At 35.1% G+C, this 15159-nt stretch overlaps 2 protein-coding genes across 6 annotated transcripts in view; one reads left to right on the top strand and one right to left on the bottom strand.

Moving 5' to 3' along the window:
• The window catches only part of si:ch211-59o9.10, a 20959-nt gene extending 8949 nt beyond the window's left edge, over positions 1-12010 (top strand). For 2 of the 4 annotated variants that reach the window (XM_073942133.1, XM_073942134.1), the window contains exons 4-11: positions 1203-1659; positions 7355-7500; positions 8480-8557; positions 8643-8766; positions 9786-9895; positions 9976-10097; positions 10181-10280; positions 11686-11885. In XM_073942133.1, coding sequence (XP_073798234.1) covers positions 1203-1659; positions 7355-7500; positions 8480-8557; positions 8643-8766; positions 9786-9895; positions 9976-10097; positions 10181-10280; positions 11686-11745 — 1197 coding nt within the window. In that variant the 3' untranslated portion in view covers positions 11746-11885. 4 annotated transcript variants of the gene reach the window in all.
• On the bottom strand, positions 11341-15033 carry lyrm5b (LYR motif containing 5b). Of its 2 annotated transcripts, XR_012399914.1 has the most exons (4): positions 14958-15027; positions 14783-14861; positions 12278-12550; positions 11341-12167 (listed from the first exon to the last, which is right to left on the bottom strand). XR_012399914.1 is itself a non-coding variant. In NM_001159975.2 (3 exon segments), coding segments are annotated over 2 exon segments (255 nt in total). In that variant the 5' UTR covers positions 14828-14861; positions 14958-15033; the 3' UTR covers positions 11391-12340.
• Between the last annotated feature and the right edge of the window lie 126 nt (positions 15034-15159).

Here is a 15159-nt window from a genome sequence, read left to right as displayed (position 1 = left end):
AAAGTGGCTGGTGAGTGTATATAAATAATACTATATATCTATAATATAACAACTTTAACGATTAATAGAAAATGGAAAATAATACAATTGTAGTAAGAATGCTAAATAACATTTTAAATATTGTACAAAATGAAATAACAAATGCAATAATAAATAATTTACAACAAAGGATGAAGAAAAACAATTTTTATGCACAGTTAAAAAGTAGAATAAATGTTTTGTGTATTTATTTACAAAACACTAAATGCAAGATAACAACCCACTACCCTTATAGATAAAAAAGTGACCCAGTTAAAATCAGTGACCAACATGATAATGGTTATCAGTATTATCTTGGTTTTGTTAGAATCACTTGAATATGTAAAAAAAAAAACATCAATATATATTTCTTTAAGTTTGGTATCTAAAAATGAACAAACCATCACAGAAATGTGTATATTTATGCAAATTTGTGACAATGTAAACATGGATTCCTGGATTTTGCATTTCTTTACTTATGTTTGTAACAGTTTTTTGTGTTTTTATAGATAATTCAAGGTATTTTTTGTTAGACCTGCATTTGAAAAACTACTTCACAAGGGTTCATCTTTGTTTTACAGCATATTTCAGAAAGCTGCTTTATACGCAAGCAAAAATATTGTGAGATTTGAAGGAAATATCTTATTGAAAGTTTGAAGTCAATATGTTTTCAATATTATGCAGCACACACTTTACATGAAACCAATACAACATATTATTTACATGTATAGTTTTCATGACAATGAAAAATTGAAATAGGAATGCTAATCATAAAAAAAATCAATTATAAACTCAACTTTGCAAACAGCTGTATTCTACTCTATATCCAATTCTTTACAATTAACACTTGGAACTTAATAATTAATAATGAAATAAGGAAAGGTTTAAGCAAATTACAAGAATGTTCATAGTGAGCTGTTTACATTAATCTCATGATATAAAAGCCTACTTGCATGCTTCAGCCAAATGCTCAAGCACTCTTCAGATAAAACCATCCCAGAGCGTCATCTGCTAATAAAAACTAAGCTCTGAATCAATTCATAATTAAAAAGTGATGCATTTTAAAAGTTGCCAAATCAATTTCTAGATTTAGTTTTTTTTTGTCACAGCTCTAATTGTATTCACAAATGTTTTAATGCCTGATCAGAAAAAAACACTTTCCCATGCTTTCTTCTTAACTGTAGGCAACGTCATCCTGTTCTTATGGAAGAAAGTGGGAGAGACCGGATCTTATCCCAGGATACCTCAACACCACTCCAAGCTCACAGAGAATAATGAAACGGCGTAAGCTGGAAAACTTAAACACTACTCATTCCACTGTCACCCCTCAAACAAACGGCTTTGTTCCGGCCTCTTCTCTGTTACCCACTAATTTCACATGGCTGGAGTCTCCACGTCCATTAGCCTCCTCTGCATCTTCCAAACCCTCCTCCTCAGCAGGATCTGCCACATGTGCACTGGATCAAACTGCAGATCTGACATCTTTAAATGAGCTGCTAGAGACGGGTCGTGCTTCTATGCAAAAGACAATCAACAGCAGGGAACAGAGACGCAAAAAGACCAGAACTAAAGCCTCTAAAAGTTCATCCGCACACTCGACTGCACCCACCATAGAGGATGAAGCTTTACTGCTGGATTCAGGTATGCTCAACAATATTTCAGGGCTGTACAGTATTGGAAAAATATAACATTGCCATATTTTGGTTTAAAAATTTCAAAAGATAGCTTAAAGAGCTATATTTGTAGATAATTCAATTTGGATTGATTGGGACTATTCTTTTAGGGGAGTGACTCATGCATAAAATATAAATAAATCCAACAAAGCATAGATGAAAGTGAAAAATACAGTGCTTTGTGGTTTTCTGTGGAGTTTAACATCATTCAGGTTAGGGATGCACCGATATGGATTTTTTTGGTTGATATCGATAACCGATAACTCTTCAGATTTGGAGGCAGATAGCCATATGACATATATAGGTTGATAATTATAAATGTTACAAAATGATATGTTTTTATACAGTGAAAAACTGATTTTATTTTAAAAACTTTATAAAAGATTGAACTGCTCTTATGAACTGAATAGTCTATACTTAAAGCAAAAAGCTATCATTTCAGAATTGCAAGGTGATTATACAGACCTATATTCACGATTTCACATAAATTAGCATGCAAAAAACAAATTTTCTTTATAACAAATTAACATGCAGCTTGACTGTTAAAAATAATAGATGAAATAACAATGGATTTAATTAACATGCAAGTTAAATATATTTTACATAAAATGAAAATGAAAGAGGTAAGGACTGAAACCAGCTCAAATGTTCTTGAATAACACGTGTTGCAGAGATGTACATATGGACAAATATGTAATGTCTGAAAAAGCCATTTTTAGAGGTGTTTTGACAGTTCAAAGCCACCGTACAAGCGAACAGCTAAATACAGATAGTACGTTTTACTTTAGAAAATGTGCCATAGATTCATCCTATTTGGCATTTTAGATTTTGTTAACCACATGTAGCTGCTGCTTGTCAATCAGACAACGCTCCTGTGTTTGTTCTTTCTGTCAATTGCGAGAAAAATGATTGATGAAAAGTTTGATAAACCGCTGAGAGTTTCACTCAACTGCAGGTGCAGATTTGCCCTCGGAGTCAAATTTTGATACAAGACCTGAGCGTTGAGCACGGATGACTTTGACAAACACAGAGCATAATATAAAGACAGAATGTGGTGGTTAGTTGAGAACCCCTATGCTGAATTCAGTGACTGGCACACCTCTCCCCTGTGCTGCTGTGAAGGTCATATATATATATATATGTGTTTGTGTGTGGTGATAGTGTGAGGCGTGCTCATTATAATCAATATGAATATTCTCATCAAACTGAATACAATCTTACATTTGTAAGCAACGCTTTAATGATAACAAATAATCATATTAGATTACAAACAACCCAATAAGTTGTTTAGCATGTGTGCATCTCTGCTGTTATGATTACACATGTAATATTTGCTCTGATGCTATTTAATGCAAAATACACAATGGCACTTAATCAAACATGTCTACAATAGACCTTTTACGCAAAAACCGGAAGTACGTCAACAACGTGTAAAACCAGTTCCGGTATGAGTTTTTTTGGCGGAGAAATGGCAGCTAGAGTGTTTTCGGCGAGCCTGGTTTGTCTTCCGAAGTTAATTAAATAAGTAATTAAATACATGCAATTAAAATAGAGGAGAGCGGGGCAGAACCTAACACAGGGCCAGTTGTAACACTTGTTTTAATTACTTCCACACATGCTAGTATGATAAAACTTAGTGTATTTACTACATGTCACAGCAATAAATTGTTTCATTGTTAAAAAAATATATTTTATTTTTTTAGTTGAGTTTCGTGAACAGGTTATATTATTAACATTAATTTGTTCAGGTAGAAATGCATAACGGTACACATAATTGACTAGCATTAACTAAATACACTATGAACAATCTTACCTGCAGGTGGGATAGAGGTAAAGCTGGTTTTATATTTGCACATTCAGACTTTCCCCTTAACAAAATAATTTCTTTAAAGTATTATTTGCAAACTCTAAATAGCTAAATCATATTATCAGCCAATGACTATCAAAGTACAACATTGTTCACAGTCAAATAACCAGTGTTAATGTTGTTTTCAAGTCATATTTGCATGCTAATTTCGATCGAATATTCAAAGTAACATGGTAAACAATATAGAGACTTCTAAATGACGAATGCGTGAATATAAAACCAACTTTACCTAAATACAGGGGGGTGTGTCACGTAGTCGTGATCCATCCTCACTGCACCTTGTCGCTATTTTCACAGCATAGCTGTTTAGACTGACGTTCTGTCATATACTGACTCCCTTCTCAAAGGAGCTGTAAAGTTGTTCCAAGGGAATAGGCTCGGGACAACATCACTCTTCAGGAGACGAATGATGCAGCCACCACTGTAATCATCCGGAGCAAAGTGCCGGCTGCAGACATAGGTGCTACCTGTTTTTACATGAAAACTATGCCCTTCCTCTCTTCAGATCGCCTGTATCCATTTGGGTTTCAGGTTTGGATCCACAGGAAAAGAATGAAATAAAAGGTAGGGCTGTTTTTGGTTAGAAGACGAACAGCCTGGAACACAACAGAAACTGTGATTCTTCAACTGACATTTTTCGTATCTGCCGCTATGATAACAGGAAGTTCTAATGCACTACATTGACGTATTTCCGTTCGAAAAATGCGGAAGTGCGTAAAAGGTCTATTATGAGGAATATGGGTACTTACAGAGTTAACGCACAGCAATACCACATGAAGAAAGGATGGACTTTGAAGGAATAAGCAATGTGAGGAGAGCTCCATTATAGTGCACTAGACAAGTCTGAACAAGTTCCGCCCACGCATGCACGAGGCAGGCAGTTCTGCACAATTACGTAATTTATCGGCTCAAAGATATCGGCCTAATTTAGACATTATATCGATAACAATAATCTTAAAAATAGCATTTATCTGCCGATAACAGTATGGCCGCCGATATATAGTGCATGCCTAATTCAGGAACCTAAACTAAATTATCAAATGTAAAAATAACATTAGAGGAGCTGGAGGAAGTGTCTGGTGATAGGGAAGTCTGGGGTTCTCTCCTAAGACTGCTGCCCCTTTGACCCAGCCCAGGAAAAGCGGCAGAAGATGAATGAATGAATGAAAATAACATTGTTTTCATTGTATAAATAATTTAAATAAACATAATTTTTTTGATTGCCTGAATATGTTTAACACTCTTATAATGCTCACTCAGTCACAGGCCTTCAAAACACTTGCAAATGATGAACTTTTACTCCATTATGGTTAAACTTTGTATCCCACATTGCATGCTGCTGATACTGCAATTACACTTCAATAACACTTGTATGCTGTGGGTTTCTGTGCATGGAACAGTTTAAGCTCACACTCTTAGGAAAAATATACACAAAATATCTATATGGTTCTCGTGCCAGCGCTCTTCTCCCATGGCTCTCAGCTCCACCCACAGTCGTCACAGCTATACCAAGCTGACCAATCACAGATCTTATGCTTTGCCACCGGTTGTGTATCGTATGCCATTGTTGGTACTTGATACAGATCTTTAAATAAGCCTTAAGGGTGAAAATTATGATGGTAATGATAAAAATCTAATTCTAAAAAAATTCTGAATGTAAAAATAATAACATTATCTATAGAATCACTTAAAAAAATGTCGTTATATATATATATATATATATATATATATATATATATATATATATATATATATATATATATATATATATATTATTTTATTTTTCTTTAAAGTGCACCACAAACTACAACAAGAGCTTTGCTTTTTGGCTCAGCTCCTTTAATTCTTCTGTTCAGTCTTAATGAGGTTAAAACAACAACAAAAAGAACACTATAAAAGCATCTACCCCAATGCAATGGAACTGATAGCACAGTTTATATAACATGCTTGCTGTAGTTTGTGGTGCACTTTAAAGAAAAATAAAATAATATATATATATATATATATATATATATATATATAATATATATATAAAATTATATAAATATAATTATTATATAATATATATATATATTATTTTATTTTTCTTTAAAGTGCACCACAAACTACAGCAAGCATGTTATATAAACTGTGCTATCAGTTCCATTGCATTGGGGTAGATGCTTTTATAGTGTTCTTTTTGTTGTTGTTTTAACCTCATTAAGACTGAACAGAAGAATTAAAGGAGCTGAGCCAAAAAGCAAAGCTCTTGATATACCAGTCAATTTGGTTTCCTATTCTCACCTATGGTCATGAGCTTTAGGTCATGACTGATCCTTCTGTTCTCATAAGGCTTTAGGATCCCCCTGGAGGAGCTGAAGGAATTGTCTGGGGAGAGGGAGGTCTGGGGGTCTCTCATGAGACTTCTGCTCCCACGACCCAGCCCGGAAAACCAGAAACAAATGAAATGAAAATATTTCTTAGATATTTCTTCTTAATCATAACTACTCCTCATTTTGAACATTTTTACAGAAACCAGTTTTAAATTAGCTGCTTGATTTAAGAACGTTAAGGCACTTGTGCTGGAAAACAGCCAAACAATACAGTGAAAAAGCAGATTTTATCTTTTAAAGTATGATCAGAAGTGCAGTAAAAGTCATGTCCATACTCTTCTAATTGGAAGCACTGGTATTCAAGTGTTAGCAATAAGCACAAAGACTTATTCATTCTGTAAAATGAAACATATAAATTGCTATATGCAAATCTTACTAATGCAAAAGTAGCCCTATACATTTCGAGAACACATTGACGTATTGGCTTAAAAAGCTGGGCTCAAAGAAGTCTTTAAGTCTAAATTGACGAAATTGACTTAAGTCAGAATATCCCAATATCCTTAATCTCCCCTGTGCCCTAAAACTCTGTCCTCTGTTCTATATTTAACTTCCGGAATGAAGTCATTATGCTAACTAGATTTGCCTGCTCTGGCTATGATGTAAGATGTCTAATGAGTAAAACGTCTGTAAGCAACCGATATCAAAGGGGTGAATCATTCTTGTTCATTACTGTTGGTAAAAATCTGACACTCATCCATAGTAGATGAACTTTATTAACCAGCATAGTCCAAATGACAAATATTCAGAATGTTCTGTCTTCTATCAACTGTTGAATGATCCTATTGCGGTTAAGTAGGGGGTTATAATTACCAACATATTTCAGTGTTTCCAAAAACCATCGCTTCTGTATTTCAAGAATAGTTTTTACTTGTAGAGTTAAAGAAATCATGATTTGAGGTAAATTAGAAAGCTAACATACAGTCAATACACACAGTCTGGCCTAACTAACTCATCACTTTGGGTTTAAGCAAGCAAATATGATAATTTAATCTAAATTGCAGTGACTGCTTTTTCCAAATAATGACTGACATTCCTTTGCTCCTCTACTCCCACCATTAGTATTTATGTTCATCTCTTTGCTCTTAGGCTCTTGGAAGTTTTTTCAGGTGAAGTTTTTTTTCCCTCTCCGCTGTCGCCACTGCCTCGCATGGTTCAGGATTGGTAGAGCTACGCATCGATGAATTTGCTCTTCAGTGTTTGAACTCTCAGTAATGATTAAATCACACTGAACTGAGCTAAACTGAACTGAACTGAACTTAAACACTAAAACCTGAACCACACTGTTCCAGTTACTATGACCATTTATGTGAAGCTGCTTTGACACAATCTACATTGTAAAAGCGCTATACAAATAAAGCTGAATTGAATTGAAATTGAAATTGAATTGAATTGAGGTTTATTTGATTGGTTTCATTTATTTCTAGCTAAGCGAATGCATGGACCAGCAAGTTCGCCGTCTTTCCTGATACCAGATGATGTCGTCATCATAGAGGATGATGCTGCTGATGATGTCATGGTGGTTCGCTCTGTTCAGATGGCTGAGGATGAAGCTTACGCCAGAAGCCTCCAGGTAAAACCAATGTCTCACTGCTGTTTAAATGGGCTGTCCTTCAAGTGAATGACCCTGAATACAAGTGTAAATGGGCTCTAAGACGATTTCCCTTTTATAATTGTTTGGTTTTATTTATAGGCAAAAGAAAAGGCAAATGTTCTCTGATGGAAAGATTCAGTGGCTTTATAAATGACTTAATAAAATCTCTGAATCTCATTGATGTGGGGAAAGTAAATAAATAAAATCCAATGGTTAATACTGTCTTAAATTTGCAGCACATTTAAGTTTTTACTTCCACAAAAATAAATTTGACTACAGATTTGTTTTTTTTTTTGTTTTTTTTTACATTTATTTTAATGATTAGATGACAAAACACTGGTCTTGGTGTCTCATGTCGTCATATACAATAATGCAGCCATCTATTGTAAACTCATCCATCAGCTAGTAATTCAAGTCTTTTGTGAAGGGTGACGTTAACAAAAAATCCAATCTTTTAATATACATTCTTCAAAACGCCCACAGAGTTCCAGATTTGCCAAACACCAGTTATAAGTCAGGTTTTTCTGAAGCAAAATTAAGAAAAGAAACAAAACTAAAGAAAAAAATCAGATCAGTCTTCTCTTCTTACACCCTGAATTGGTTCATTTCTTTGATCAAATGGTTGTGCTTAATTTATAAAAACATTAGTGTGCTGTAAATCTATTTTATGCAAAGCTACATAACATTTAAAAGAAGCTTGATGAATTGCATTAAATATTGTTTTTTTATATTAAAGATATAAAAAAAGATTGTCGATGTTCTAAAATGTTTGTTAAATGGATTTCAATGTCGACAGTCGTGCATAGAAATGTTAATCTGGTATAAACGGCTATATGAGATACTCTTCATCATCAGGTGTAAATGGTAACACATCTCCATCGTCAACTACTTGCCTTTTGCTCAATTAGGTCACATCTTAACATCAGATGTGAACTGATGGTGTTTTTGCTGTGTGCAGGAACAGTTTGACATGGAGGAGCGAATCGAGCAGCAGCAGAGACAGTCCAGCATAAACAACCACCACCATAACCATGTGGTCAGTTTGTTTTTTATTTCTCCGCTTTATTTCTACTCTTTCACTTCAGAGTGCTGAACGCTGCTATTTTGTTGGTTTCCTGCAGGTTGACTCATATGTGGGTTTGGGCTGGATCCCTCCGTGGGCCTCAATGATCAGCTCTTCATCTTTCACACACACCCCCTCCGAGCTGTCAGAGCTGCAGCAAGTCATCTTTGGAGAGCAGCCGCGTAAGTCAACATCCTTTCATCACTTTAATTTAAAGCTGTTTTGTGTTTGAAGTAAATCATAGTTTATTACTAATTATTGATCTGCATTGATAAATTTAGCAGACACTTTTGTCGGTAGTGACTTCTACATGAGGAGTATAAAAGCAATAGAGTCAATGAAAAAGTGATGTTGTGCAAGTGCTGTGACAAACTGGTAAATTAATAATTTAATAAATCAGTGTTAAATTAAATGACATTAAGATGTATTAGTTTTATAAGTATCTGCATCAAAAAACTTCAGTGAACTTATTTCTTCTGTTAATAATGCAACATTTTTATTTCCAATATCACTTTACTTTTTATACTTTATATGATGTGGGACACATTACTTCAGTCTCACTTAAAGGGTCACGAAACACCAAAACCGTTTTCGAGCTGTTGACAGTCATATATGTCTCCCACACTGCTATAAACACTATTCGGACACAAATAAATATACTATAAAGTGAGAATTGGTTGTTTTTGTGTTATTTTAAGCACATTTGTTCTTCCAGTTTTAAACAAATTTTCGAAGCTGTGTCACGGCGAATAGATACTTGTGTATATTCCAGTGTGGAGACTGGATGTCAGTACCTGCGAGTGCATCGTGACGTTTCTCAGTGTACAGCATTAATTCATGACAAAGACTTCAACCAATCAGCGTGCTCTATTGTGTATGCGCCGCTGTGCAACTTCAATAATATGCATGATAGCTTCGAAGACGTTGTGTTGGCAAAACAAGAGGAAGAACAAAAATTTGGAGACGGGTTGTCAGTGTTGCGTTTATTATTGTGCTGCAAGGAAGGTTTTGTTTTCATTTTTCCCGCACAAGTTGTGCTGCTTCTTTGTCTGGAAAGCGTATTGTTTTATTTATCATTTTGTGCTTAGTTTTTTTTTTTAACTAGAACTTTAGAAGAAAAGCATTGATGTGATACAGAAATAGATAAATTAAATAAAAATATGTAAAGGTTATTTGATTTGATTTTCCTTTGATTGGACAGACAGACAACAGGGCCGACGTCAAACAGGCCGAACTCGAGCTTCCCGTCGCAGACCTGCTGCTCACCTGCAGATGGACTTGTTTAATGACAGCCAGGGAAATAATTATGAGGTCTGATATATGCTGATGCACACAAATCACAAGACTTTCCATAAAACCATGTTTCCTCATGTGTAATATTGCTTTATCAGGCTCTGTTAGCGTTTGAGGAGCAGCAGGGTGCTGTAATGGCCAAAAACACTCTGAGCAAGGCTGAGATTGAGCGGCTGCCCATCAAAACATACGATCCCACACACAGCGCAGGAAAGACAGAGTAAGTCACAGAACAGGACGCCAAAAAGAGACATTTCCCACAATGCATTATTTTAATCATCCTCCCTCTCTTTCTCTGTGCAGCTGCCAGATCTGTTTCAGCGAGTATAAAGCGGGTGAACGGCTCCGGATGCTGCCATGTCTCCATGATTACCACGTCAAGTGCATCGACCGCTGGTTAAAGGTCTGACTGCTTTGCTGATATCAGTTCACAGTGTTTTTACTAGTGATGGGTGAAATGAAGCTTTGAAACAATTTTGCTTTAAAAATGATTTAGATTCAAAGCTTTTACAACACCACATGCTAGGGACACCTGCTGTTAAAACATTTTCCCCAATAAAATTACATTGACCGTATAACCTGTAAGTGCACTTAGCTCATCTAATAGCATTAGGTGTCTGCATAATGTGTGCTTTTATACATTTTCATGGCTTCTGACTGTTGTTTGTTCTATTGTGTTTCATTTTACAAATGCCTCAAAACGTTTACAAACTAGTTAAACTGATCCGGGACCAATAAATACAATGAAACCTGTTCCGTGTTTGACCATTGTGTAGGCCATCTGAATGGGCTGTATGCACAGCTAGTGTTTTTCAGTCAATGATGAACATCCGGTGAAAGCGTCATGTGACTTTTTTCAATTTCATACGGTTCCTTTTGTTAAAGTGTAAAAAGAGACGAAAGACCGTTTAAATGCAGATACAGTCATAAAGCTGCAGGCTAGCACAGAAATTCCATAAAAAATACTGGCATAAAATTAACTGTTATATTTTAAAGACATGGCTCAAAATATAATTGAATGCAGTGCTTCTTGTTTGGTCTGAGACCTATTTTATATTATATCTCATCCAGGCAGTGAAGATACCCGGTTTTTAAAAAAATCGCATTTTGTAAGCGATGACAATTAACTGGAAGCCCTGGCTGAAATTAAAAGTCTGTGTGCATATACCCCATTAACCCACAATGCCCTCCAATAGAAAAATCATTACATTTCTGAACTGGATTGACTTTGGTTGACAATATATCAAAAAATGTATCATTGTCGTTATGATGAATTAAGTTAATTTTATTTTTCTCTTGTTGTTTATCCAAATTTGATTATTCAGATGAGCCTTTATTAGGTTTAACCCCGCCTCTCCAGTAGGTGCTGTTAGGTGAACCTAGAGCTGAAAATAAATACTAATGCTGGAAGAAAACTGAGGAAAATGACAACAGCCAATAAGAATCCAAATTTACACAGGGTTCGAGTCATTCATGGTGTTTAAGTCTAAATATTTTCACATTGACAATTTTATTTAGATCAAAAACATATTACCTGTTTATTTTAGTATGATCGTTACAGAAGTTTAATTGCTAATAAAAAGTGTATTCAAATGAGTTATATTACTATCGCAACACTCAACAACAGTGCATATCAAATGTTCCCAGTATCATGCAGTCCTTGTAATGACATAAGAAAAGCTGTTTACTGAAATCACATGACCTTACAGATTTGAAAACTGCTCTGAACCACTAATCCAAAACAAAAGCTTCATAAAGGTTTCAAAGCTTCAGTACATTTGACTAATCTCATTCATCTTCTCTTCCAGGAAAACGCCACTTGTCCGATCTGCAGAGCAGATGTATCTGAGTCCGGTGGTTTTTCTTGAGCGTTCAGTTTCAGGACTCAATATCTACCTCACAGTTGGTCGTGTTTGTCTTTTAAACAGTCTTAATTTAAGTGTTATCTAGCGCTTTTTAAATGTCATATCGTCCCATTTACCAGCGTAAACCACTGCCAAGTAAACCATTATGAATATATTTCCTTTGAAAACAGACAGACGCTATCATAGCAGTGGCCACAAGCACTGATAGCAATAGTGCAACTTGCATTTGTTTTGACTTTGAAATAAAAAAAAATCCCTACATGTTTTGCCTGATTTTGTTGTTAAATGTTTTCGTGTAATCAAGTGAAACATTTAGAATTTCAAACCTCCATTTTCTGATGACAACTTGATGCCTTCCTGACCCCTGACTTGCTCCAAACCACTTTGAGTTTTTTGTTCTGTTGGACACAAAAGATGTTGGAAACCTGTAACCATTGACTTCTAGAATATGTGCTTTCCCGATAATGGAAGTCAATTGCTACAGGTTTCCCACATTCTTTAAAGTATCTTGTATTCAACAGAACTGGTTTGGAACTGGTTAAGATTGAGTAAATGACAGAATGTTCATGTTTGCACTGTTTGTCTCTTTAAGACAGATTCACTCTGCTTCATAATAGCGTTTCTTCAAGGCTCTGTACTTGCGGAGGTAATACAGCGCTTCCAGCTCTTTCACCACAAATTCTCCTCGGCTGATGAGCTGTTTGATCTTGTCAGGGTCTCGCATATCTTTATTTTTGGCAAACGCAGCCCTCAGTCTTTCCCTGAAGTAGTCTGCTCCTTTCGGATACTCCCGTCCAAGAAACAGCAACTTCAAGCATAAGAATCAAAAGAGAGGATTATGACAGTCTGCTGCCCTGAGATGCAGATTATTACTGCTTTTATTCCCCTGATTTTAGTGTTCAGCTCTTTAAAGGCGCTCGCTTGTTATGAGTGAACTGCAGACCTGACACTGAATGTGAATCAGTGTTTCAATATCTCAGTGAAATTACTGATCAAGAATATTCAGAAGCTGAGAGTGACTATTAAATAAATACTGGCACGATAGCCCCTTTAATGAAGATAATGACACTGAATACACTATTATTGGCAGACTGGGGTCAGTTGCCACTTTTTATACCAATTAATATTTTGAAAATGGAAAAATGTTAATGCAAAAATCAACAGCATGGCAGAGAAATTGATTACGCCATTGCATTGATAATTCATACATGTGATTCTGAGAATGTGCTGCTCTAGATTAGTTTGTAATCAAAATATGAAACCAAAGAATCAAAATGAAATTTGGTCTGTTTGTCGAGACATATGGACTTGAAATTGAGTTTAAATTTGAGTGGATACTCTTAGCATTTTATTATAGTTGCTAGTGTGTTTTAAACATACCTTTTGTAGCATGTTTTATAACCGCTAGCATGTTTCAACCCTTGTGTACTGTTCAAATGTACTATTTTTTATGTTCAGGATTAAAACAATTACTGAATTAAACTGCTGTCAAAATACATCAGATAAATATTTTTTCTAAAACATTTTGCATAGATTTGTTAATCAACCTCAGTCCCGATCAAAACTACTAAATTGCTTAGAAAATGATAGGATTTTAAATAATTGGCAAATTCAGAAATGTCACTGATTTAGTGAGGAAAAAAACACAAATGACGAATCTTCAGTATAAAAGTAATTGTGAACTGGATTTTCTAAACTTTTATCACAGTCTTGGACATGTGAATGGTCAGTAATGTTGGCTTTGACACATTGTTAGATTTTCATTTCTATCCCCCTATATTACTGTTGGTGGCTGTTTTGACCCCTTTGACTTGAATTATAACCACATTTGATGGTGAATAAATACAGTCTTTGTTTTTATTTAATCCATGTAGTTCCGAGGGCTGGATGCTTATTTTGATTTTCTCAGGCACATCAAGGTAAGTGGGTAAAGGTCACACACACACACACACACACACACACACACACACACACACACACACACACACACACACACACACACTTTGCTGTTATACTCCATATAAAATGCAGAAACTAAGCTTTCTTTGCACAGGCCTATCTAAAAGGTTAATGGTGCCAACTGATGATCAACAGTAAAAATGACAAATTTGACCTCTTCCCAACAGGGAAAACCAGCAACAATTAAAAATGCAGGATTATATGGTGTCTTGGTTTTGTAATAAAAAATGGCTATAATGACAGTCAATGGGGTAAAATCAGGGAGAAAAACTGAAAATGAATCCAAAACACTGCATCAAAGGCAATGTTGTTTCACGTGTTCAAGACTTAAATAAGAGGGGGGAAAAATCCTGTCCACAATTACTTTTTTATATTTGAAGATTTTTGTGTTTTTTTTCTCCAAATCAGTGACATCATTTAAGAATTTGCCAAATAAAGTTAAAATCCTGTATTCTTCTAAACAATTTAGTAGTTTTGATCTGGACTAAGGCTGAATAACAGATTTCTGCAAACAAAACAAAAAAAGAAAAGAAAAAAAATCTGATGCATTTTTACATCAGGTTAACTCTACTGTACGGTAGTAAACTTGCCCAGAGTGTATTGTTGATTATTTTCTCAAAATATGTGTTAAAATAAGATGTGATAAATCATTCTGTTCACTGAAACAAAACAAAGTTGCGGCCAAATTAGGATTCAAAATCAGCCTAGAGTGGATGAAAACACCCCCAACAGCACGCAAGAGTTACACAATATTTGCATTTTTACCACACTGTCAGCATGCTTTAAATATATTTTAACCACACTCTTTTATATTTATGGTATTTAAAGTTAGATTTATTTAGTTTCAAAAGAAATCATCTACTGTTACTGTTATTCCACTAAATCAAAGAGCTTAGAATGAATGGTAATTCTGTGCTTCGACTAAATATTGATGTCACCTGTCGTTCTTATGAAGCAACAGATAGTTGTCACTCCATGTAAACAAGACAAGTTTCTTATTATCAACAATTTGGATTTTTTTTTTTTTAATTTGGACATTTTAATGTGGTGTAAAATCAGAAGGGGGCAGTGTGTAACTCACGGCTTTGTAGAGCTGCTTTACTTCTGCTCGGAACGGGTTTGCCATTTCTCAGGGTTCAGTCGGATTTCTGTCAAAGAAACTGCAAACAAGACGAACATGTAATTTCAAGACGGGATAACAAAAATCTTTAAGACGTAAAACTAAAAGAGACCAAGTATATTTTTAATCTACTTACTAGCAAATTGCCCTTTGAACGCAATGAAAACAATCAGGATTGCAAACTTCTCCGGTCATCGAAAACAACTTCAAAATAAAAGTCCTCAGGAATCTACATAAAAATGACAAATTACTTACAAACGGTACGTTGTTACATATAATAGACCAACAAGAAACTTTTTCACAAACGGCCAAAAACCAAACTTAATTGGTGCTAGTAA

Source organism: Danio rerio, chromosome 25 (genome assembly GCF_049306965.1).
Source record: "Danio rerio strain Tuebingen ecotype United States chromosome 25, GRCz12tu, whole genome shotgun sequence".
NCBI classification, from domain to species: domain Eukaryota; kingdom Metazoa; phylum Chordata; class Actinopteri; order Cypriniformes; family Danionidae; genus Danio; species Danio rerio.
Note: the sequence above shows the minus strand (reverse complement) of the source record. Positions and strands in the feature narration are given on the sequence as shown.